At 36.3% G+C, this 9,810-nt stretch overlaps 1 protein-coding gene across 1 annotated transcript in view; it reads right to left on the bottom strand.

The window, feature by feature from the left end:
* Nucleotides 1-226: 226 nt before the first annotated feature.
* Nucleotides 227-9,810, bottom strand: part of ABCA13 (ATP binding cassette subfamily A member 13) — a 169,587-nt gene continuing 160,003 nt past the window's right edge. Inside the window, 3 exon segments of the mRNA XM_039714776.1 lie at nucleotides 227-316; nucleotides 1,879-2,016; nucleotides 2,883-2,988. Of these exon segments, the coding sequence (XP_039570710.1) occupies nucleotides 227-316; nucleotides 1,879-2,016; nucleotides 2,883-2,988 (334 nt within the window).

Here is a 9,810-nt window from a genome sequence, read left to right as displayed (position 1 = left end):
ACATTACTTTTTGGTGGATTTTTTGGTTCACATAATCAGTTTCTTGCTTAACCAAGAACTGGTACCATTCCTTCTGGCCTACACATGAAAACTCACCTCTGCTTCTACTATTTGTTTCTCATACACACATTGTTCACTGTTGAAAAGTTATTGCATGTAGCTTTGTGTACATATATGCAAACACAGACACACATATGTTATGTTGAAGCTGTATCCTGTTCTGAGCCTAGACTGGGAGATGATCATGATGAAGAACAGGAGATCCTTGTGAAGAATGCGAGACTCCTTGTTGCTGTGTTGCAAAATTAATGAATACCTGTAAGACATGATAAAAAGTAGAATTTTCAAAATAAAGGTACCTGAATTCAGACTTTGGGGATATAGGTGATGGCATTTCTTAGCTGCTCTCCTTAGCTTTTTTGGCAAAATAATTAATAACTCATGTTGAGGGAACACCTCTAAAAACATGTTTTATAAACTCTAGAAATAATCCCTCTTCTCCTCTCCAGCTAAGATGGATGGAGGGATGGGGGGATGATAAACGATAAAAATTATGGTAAAATAATTTACCAGGATATGAAAAATACATTTTATGCACAAGCAAATATGAAACAATGGTTTTAATTGTCTTTGAATGACATAAATAAAGAATATGAGTCTGTTGTTTCTGCAAATAAAATATTACAGATGAGGGTGCAAATATTTCAAGGTGAAAGCACACTTCTGATTCAAAAACGAATATGCCTCCTTGAATTGGTTTGGGTTTTTTAAACACAGATCTTCCTACATAAAGGCTTGTTTCATTTTTAACCGCACAACAATTTCACAGTAAGGCATGTAGAGGGAAAAATGGCTCTTTATTCAAATGAACCTCTTCATATGCAAGAAAACTTGGGGTGCATTTAAAGTGTGTTTGTTACTGTGAAGAACTATTTTCCTGTTTAAAACTGACAGTCAGGGAGAGGAAGCGGTGGTAGGTGACTGAGGTGATGCATCACCATGAAAAATGGAAAGGAAGTAAACCTGAGTGAACAATGCCTGAAGAAACAGGCTGAAATTATCTTATATGCAGTCACTCAGTGAATAGATAGTTTACAAGTAGTTAGTAGACCAGCACAGAGGAGAATACTTCAATAATGATTTGCACATGGGAAAAAGGAACAAATTCACACCATCAATCACAGAAAATTAATATTTTGACTAAATGTGCCTCTCAGTTTGCAGAATGAATAACAAGCAGTTGCCTATGAAGATGATGTAACACATCACAATCACCCAGAAATCCCATGCTTGCCATCAACGTTTTCTTCTTTTTCTCACAATAGTATTTCACGGTTTTTAGCAGCTGGGTCTCCTGTCTGTTTGTGCTTAAAACTCTCACAGGAAAATGTCTGAAGGTCTAAGGTTTACCATGATTTACAGAGACTGGTTCAGCCTTTTCAAGGACATTGGTAAGATGCCAACTTTTGGACTGTGGGGATGGCAGTTCACAGTGCTATCTTGTCATCTCACACAGCTCTGGATTCATCTAAGCACAGATTATGTTTGTGCACACTACAAGTGTGTGGCTTGCTGTGACTAGGTTTGTGCACACTACAAGTGTGTGACTTGCTGTGATGCTTTTACTGTGCTCACCTCCAGCATTAAAGCAGTGTAGGACCTGAGATGACCTGGAACTGCTGGAGTATTGCATACATTCAGGTGACCCAGCAAATGATAAAATATTCTACTACATCAATAACTATAATGCACAGTACATTTAGGAAAACAAACAAACAAACAAACCAACCATGGGAAACAAAAAAAAAAAAAAAAAAAAACAAAAAAAAAAAAAAAAACCAACCATGGGAAAAAAAGGAAAGAGAAATTATAAAATACCTGCTCTAATGTAGTTTGGCTAATGGAGTAGTGTTTGATTTGGAGAAAAACTTTGTGATTCTCTAGGACTCTGAAGAGCTCTGCTAAGCATCCCTGACTTCTTGGTACATGGTACTCGAGCAGGTTAAGATGTTGTCCCTGAAAACAAGTAAAAATTATAAAAACAGATAAAAGTGAACGTTCTTTGTGATGAAGCTACACTTGCTTACAATCAGTCTACCTTCAGCAGACTCTCATTGCAGATTATTCTGGAAAATATGAGCTTTTAAAAAATAACATATTTTGCCCACATTCATAGAACAAAGAGCGGTTCATACTAAGAGTACAGATTTTGTGAGGTGACTGCTTGTTAATCTCATAAAAGATATATAAAACTTCAGAGCAATTTGAATGTGACAGACTAGTGCTGTTGCAATGCAGTCTGGGAAAAGGCTGAACATATACAGACACATTGCTGTCTGATCTCAATACAGACTTATGCTCACAAAGAGGTTCATCTCTAAGACAGACTTTGTTTCCTATTATCCTTTTCCTAAACACAGTTAAAGGAAAAGCCTTTGAGAGTGTTTATTGAAATGTAATTGCTATAAGTCTTTTATAAGGCTTTGTATTAAATCAAAGAATCTCAGTAAAGGCTGAGACTTATCAACTCTGGGCCTTGAAAGCAATCAAAGCAAATACTCTCAGTGACTACACTGCAGTCCTACTTCAGGTGAACACAGATTTGAGTTCAACTTCAATAATAAAAGCAAAAGGAAATTTTCAGTCAAAGAAAAGGCCTTTTTATTTACATTGCCTAAATTCCTGTTTGGAGTTGATTCAACCATCATCACAAGCCAATTTTTAAAGAATTGCTTAATAGAAAGATAAAAGGGATATTAATAAGTACTTTTCCCAAGAAGATAAATATATCCAAGCATGTAAATATCCAAACATGTACATACTGTACTTACAAGCCCCAGATTAATCCTGCCATATACTAGAACATGGAATTTTATGTGTACCTTAAACTGTGTTCCAGGAAAATGCATTTGTAGACAGTCCAAAATGATTCTTTCATAACTTATTTCTTTGCTAAGCCAAACCTTGACAGAATAACCCTCTCCAAACCTGGGAATGAGACACAGAAACATAAATCCATGAGGACACCATGAAGACAAGGAGAACATGTGGTTCAATTGATTTTCCTACAATTATATCAAGTATCATGTATGCCTATGCATTATCCCTGTGATTTTATTATAATGCTATTGAACAACAGAACTTCAATGAGAAAGTTTTAAAATTAATAATAACATAGACAATAAACATGTTATGCCTTATTTTAGTTACTAGTGTATTTCACTACTTAATATACCTGAACTTTTGTTAAGTAAACTATGCTTCAATTGCTATATGACTTTGAGTGGTCAGTATAAAACTATGAAGATTACCAATCACATATACAGGAAAAGAAAAAATATCCTTCAACTTTTCTAATGAGAAAAATGGGGACGTAGCACTATTTTTCAAATCTGTTAACAAAGCTGCACCTTCAAAAGAAGATTTCAGCAGTGTGAGTACAGTGGTGTTTTGAAGATATGCAAAGGCAAGTGTAGGGATATTTAGGGAGATGGCAAATTTAACAAATTTTCTTTGACTTCTATGACCATGCAATCTCTCTCAGAATGATTTAGGAAATGAACTTCTCTTTCTCAATACAAATGTGATAAAATTTAAGTACAGGCAATTTAACCAACACTATCTTTTTTATTAGTTTTACTCACTGCTAATGGTTATTTGGGAAAGTTGCAATAAACCAGTGAATATTGAAATGACAACTATGTCCTTATGCACATTTCTTAAGCAATGGAGGTTGTGTTGCACCAGTCCCCAGACTGGAGTGCACAGACAGCTCAGCAGAGACATGGGACAAAAAGGTGCTGTGCTGCACCCTTTCCCTCCTTTGCAGCTACATGAACTCCTTCCTTTTTGTTCTCCCTTTTCCCTTAGGGAAAAACACCAGCAGGAGCCACATCAGAAGAGCTTTCCACCGCCACTGCTCTTCCCTGTTGCCAGCGAGCAAGGGAAAGGCAGAGCTGAAAGAAGGACAGGGAACTTGAGCAGCACTGCCATGTCTCCCCAGAAATCTGTCACTTACTCTATCCTTCCACTCGCCACCAGTCCCACATCCTTCCTTCCAGCATAACCCCCTTTTCTTCCTTCTCCAGTGTGGCAATTGCTCGTTGCCAGATCGTTTATTCCCGTGGTTTGGCTCCTAGTGATTACCTCCGTAATATGCCCTTGTGCCAAAACCCTCCTCACTCGTGTCTTTCCTGTGCACAACCAATGATTCAGGGCAGCAGCTGGCTTAATTGGGTCTGACTGGTGAGAGGCACATTTTCATGTCATCAAAACAGAGGATATATCACAGCACACTCTGCAATGCTTCCCTATTTCAATACATTAAAACAATATCTACAGACTATCAATCAAAAGATAAAAAAGGAAGAACTATTTTGAGAAATATGTCCAATTTAACCAGTGCATGAATTATTCCCAGCAAAATATTCCACATGAAACACCACATGTTCCTGACCTATAATAAGTATATAGCAATGTAAGGGCTTTAACTTTTATTTTGCATTGAGTCAGAAAATCTGTTGCTATAAAGGAACAATCAGCATTGATTTAAGAGCAATGCAAGTTTCCACAATGACAAAAAATAGACTGCAGATTTGATTCTTTTAAGAATTTCACATTAATTCAAAATACAATTTCCAAGGATCTCAAACAAAAATCCTAACTTTCTATGTAGCACAAAACAATGGCAGCTCCTGCATAAAAATGAAAAACTCCACCACAGATAAATGAGCATAGAGTTTTCTAGCCTTTGGTTGTTTGTGGGGTTTCTTGTGGATTGTTTTTTGTTGGTGGTGGTAGTTTTTTTCTTTAGTTGGGTTAATTTCTTTGGTTTATTTTTTTGTTGTAGCCAAATGCAACCACTGAACTTCTTGAAATGGAGTAAGAAACATCTTGATGCAGTGTCCTGTCTGTTGGTTCCTGAAGGATGTTTCATGAACTAAATTGTATTGAGTCCAGACAACAGGGTACTAAATATTTACTGGAGAGTGTAGCCTGACAGACAAACAGTGCTGATTCATCAGAGATCCAGAATTAAGTGGAATCCAAAGCAGTGTCTGGCAGATTTGCTTTGCAAAGATTTACTGTGTTTTAAATAGATCTCTAATTATATGTTTTAAATGCATAGCATCATCCCTGAAAAAAATACAAGTGACAATAAAAAAAGTTGTTACAAAGATGGATATAGTTAACAAGGGTATTCAATTTAGTTGACAGCTAACCTGAGGCAACATTTTACAGGAGATCATTGATTCTGATCAGTTTTTTGGCATTTCTATGCAACGACCATTGAATTACAGTTTGAAAAATGCTGGTTTATGGAGACATTCAACAGTCTCATAAAACAAAATTGCTGTATGCAATGAAGTTTCCAAAGAAAATGAATCAAAATTCTGATTAGCAAAGACAGAGGAGTCTTTGCAACTTTGGTTTAGTTTTAAATTTTGAATGACATAACTGCCAGCATGGTACCAATAAAAAACTTTAAAAGATTTTCTTCTTCTGGCTAGCCGAGTTATGATGCTGCTATACCTTGATTTTCTACTTCATTTTAGTACAAGAACTCCCCATATAGAGTAAGTTGATCAGCAATAGACATTTCCCCCTGCTATAATCAGCAAGCTGCTTTCAGCAGTGCACTGAGGAAATGGAAACCGAGTTGGCCATTTTGTTCACTCTGTTTTCCTCTCCGATTCAGACAATTCAATTAATTCAGAAACACAAAGTGGAATTACAGAGGAAAGCACAATCTGGTTTGATTAGCACTGTTAGCATCAAACCTTTAGCACCTGAGAGCTCGAGACCAAAAGAGGAAGACATTATCATTAGAATGACCTAAGTTGAGCCAGCAGACTCATTCAGCAGCCATCTGCTGCAAAAGATTCATTTCTTCACAGCTATTCAAGAGACAACACATTGTGCACTTTAACTACACCTGCACTTCTATTTTTGTATAAACAAACACACAAAACCACATATTCTGACAAAATGAAATATTTTTCTTCTCTCTATCCTTCCTCTTCTTCCTCAGTCAAACTATTAGTTCATGCTTGAGTTTCACCTCATTAGTGGTTCTGGGAGTACAACTTATTGAGTGTTTTTTCTGTTAAAATGCCAACATGAGACTGAAGCTAAAATATAAATTCTCAAATTGACTGTAAACTAATTAACTTGACTATTTAAAGACAGCATCAGCTGCAGAAGCAGGAACTTAGCAAAAATTACAAGTCCACACTTCTTATTTACATAGGTACTTCAAGGTGTCTGAGCACTCAGATAACAAGGGAGAAAAAGGAACATAAAAAGGCAGCAAGGAATGGAAATATTTCCATGCCAGGAATTACTAAATAGGCTAACAATTTTCATAATGAAAGAAAGATGACAAGGCAGTCAAAAGGTATTTTTAGGGAGCCCAGAATCATGACTAAGCAACAAAAATAAAAAATAATTCTTCACTCATGTGTTTCTCATGAGCAGGGGACATAGAGTTACATTATAGGAAAAGAAATGCCAAGTCAGCAAGATGAAGTAATCCTCCTTACACCATATAGAGAAACGGTAGAACTCATTGACATAGGATGTGCTAGATGTCAGAACTTGACATGAGTTGAATAAGTGACCAGAAAAACTCATGGTGGGAATCCACTAAAATCAATTCTGACTTAAGAAGCCTCCAAAAAAGAAACTGCTGAAGGCAGTTGAGTAATGTGATAAAGAAACTTCCTGTGCTGAACCTTGTTCCTGTACTTTTCCCTTTTGATCACTTTCAGAGAGAGAATACTGTGCTAGCAGGTGTATAATCTGATATCAGGCTTCTTTTGGTATAAATATCCCCAAGAGGAGGTCAGCCTGGGTAAATCACCCAAATGGTTCTTCAGTTCTTAGAAGTTTTGAAGCCCCAAAGCCACACTGCCAGCAGTACAAAAATAGTTTATGTAAATTGACTTCAGATATGTGTCTACACAAGCTGCAGTCACACACTGAAATAAAGTGTAACCAAGTCTATACTGAGGCAGTCCCCTGGATGCTTTCCTGGTCCTCTTTCAACCTCACAATGGTAATGGAAGTGGATTTAGTGACCCAGAGGCTGAAAATTCTCGTGAATATGAAAGACAGGAACTGCCCCTTGGGGCAGGGTAGCTTCTGAATGTTCCCTTCTGCCCATTCCTTGGAGGTTCTGGTTCAGAGGTTTGAATGGGGACAAGAGTCCCCATTGAAACACAGCTGAGCCTGCATTTGGTCACAAGGAGTCCCTAGAGGAATTGACCCAATGGGTTTTCTTAAGCTTAACCCATGAAAACCTGTTTTATATGAACTGTGAAAAAGAAAGTACATTACCAGCAGAGTTCCATTTGCTTAAAAAAAATAAATCTGTATTTTCATTTAAAAAGCTTAAGAGTTTGCTCAAATGAAGTAAATCAAACTTTGAAACCACTGTTTTAAGTTACAGCAGGTCCAGCATAAACAGCTCATCAAATCACACTCTTCCCAAAGGTTATTTATCAACTCTTCTCTCCCCCAGTAAAATTTGCTGAATGCAAACTCAGGAAATGAAGAACATGGCCCCATTTCCTAAACTTTGAGGAATAAGAAGAGCATCTAATCACCCATATGCTTTTCTTCCCCACTAATCAAAGACTACATTTCCTGGACAATGTTGTGTTATATCTATACATATATTCACATCAAAAAATTGCAGCTCACAGAAAGTTTACTGATTGAAATCTAATGTGCATACTTTGTGCATACACTAGTTCAATCAAAGGATTGCTTCAAAATAACATTATTGGATACAAAAATAAAAATAGTAAAGAGAACATTGGCACTTAATGTCTTCAAGGAACTGCATCTTTTAGAATATGTACCATAAATCAAAGATTGGGAATAATAGTCTACTGTGCTGTTTATCCCTCTGCTTTGGTTTGCATTCATTTGCAGGCAGATATGGTTCTACTTTCCCTGAGTGAATAGAATCACGAAATCGTTTAAGCTAAAATAGGCCTCATCTAGGCAAGATAACTTAGTTACACCAGTATAATTGCTGAAGCATGGGATACACATCTAGGTTATTCCTCTCACAGCCCTAGACACAAATACAATTTACAAACAGAACAAATCTTGAACAACATTGAAAACAAAACACTTTGAGAAGCACTGGGAAAAAAGAAAAAAAAATAAAATTATTAAAACAAATTAATCACACTTTAAGATCATTTTGAATTGCACAATATATTTAATTGTTTCATCTATTAAAAAACAAGCAAAGTCAATACCAAGGAAAAAAGGTAATTAATTTTGAAATATTTTTATTTTTAATGCTAAAAATTGTATTTACAATTGTATTTACAATTGTATTTACAATACAATCCTAATACTTATATTTTTAAATGCTAAAATCAAATGCAAATACCCTGTCACTTTTAAAACAGGATTTCCTTCTGCATTTATTCAGAACCTCAGCCTTGCTGAACAGATAAACTTGATTAGATGCAAAGAAACAGACATAAATAAATTATCAAGTCTCTCTTCCATGTACTATTCATAGAGTTTGTTTCATCATTTTTAAGTAATCATGACTTTTCCAGGGTAACAATAGCAACACAAAAGCAGTTATTAAAATGATGACTAACACTTGTTCAGGTATATTGTACATACACTATTTGTTCACACACACTCAGGCTTTCATATCAAACCATCTAACGTAAATTTCTGTAATCAATATTATAATTGTCATAAAAGTGACTGTCCCAGATTATGAGCAGTGCAGGGTACAACTTTGCCTTTCTCTCTGTGTGCTTGTAAATTCATAGGTGTGATTTCCAAATATGTGGTGAAACCCTAAAAAAACTCGACAGTTGTTTATATATGTGCACACACAAATATCTCTCCATATTTTTGCTTGTTTGTCTGTACATACTGCCAAGTATCAGGGATTTTTTTTTATTCTTGCATTATTTATACATTTCACTCCCAGAGAAACAGGAGCAGCAGTGCTGTAATCCTGTGTAAAGCTGATGGTACTTTAAAGAGTCTGAACTATTTCCTTAAAGCAACTTCTGGGACTCAACAGTGAAAAAGGCAGGAGTAAGTAACATTATCATTGTGTTGCTGTGACTGGGTTTGCGTGTACTGATTTTTAATAACATAATAATCATGATATTACACACTAAAATATCTACTAAAAGACCTTATCAACACCTCAAGGTCAAATCTCAAGCTAAAAAGTGTTTAATGGATACAAGATGTAAAATTAAAGTTTAAACCACAGTTATATTTGCTTTATGGAATGAACATCAATTACATCATCACACAGCACCTTGTCATGAAATCCCTATTGTGAATGCCTTACAAGATACACGGGATGTACCTGCTCAGACAAGTGGCTTTATTTACTGCAATGCCTAGAAAATGTTGCAAATAAGACAGCAAATTGATGAAAGAAGGGAAGAGAAAGGGAAGAGAAAGGGAAGAGAAAGGGAAGAGAAAGGGAAGAGAAAGGGAAGAGAAAGGGAAGAGAGTGCTTCATGGTTCTGGAACATCCTGGGGAACCAAATCTTACCCTTTCATCCTCATACACCTGTGTGGTCTGTGGTGACTCAGACCATTTCTTTCTTTAGTGCTTTCCTGTCTTCTTAAGGGCCCACCTTAACTGGAGACAAAGGGCTCCAGTTGGCAGAGGGAATTCACAGTGCCTTCTGGAACACCCACAGCTACAGCTGAAGTTAACTGGAGTTTTGCTTTGAATGCAATGTTGAAACAATGTAAAATATTTAGTCATAAACTGCTTAGATGGTAAAAAACCCTTTTAAC

The sequence above is a fragment of the Passer montanus genome, unplaced genomic scaffold (genome assembly GCF_014805655.1).
Source record: "Passer montanus isolate IOZ18808 unplaced genomic scaffold, ASM1480565v1 scaffold31, whole genome shotgun sequence".
Lineage (NCBI taxonomy): Eukaryota > Metazoa > Chordata > Aves > Passeriformes > Passeridae > Passer > Passer montanus.
Note: the sequence above shows the minus strand (reverse complement) of the source record. Positions and strands in the feature narration are given on the sequence as shown.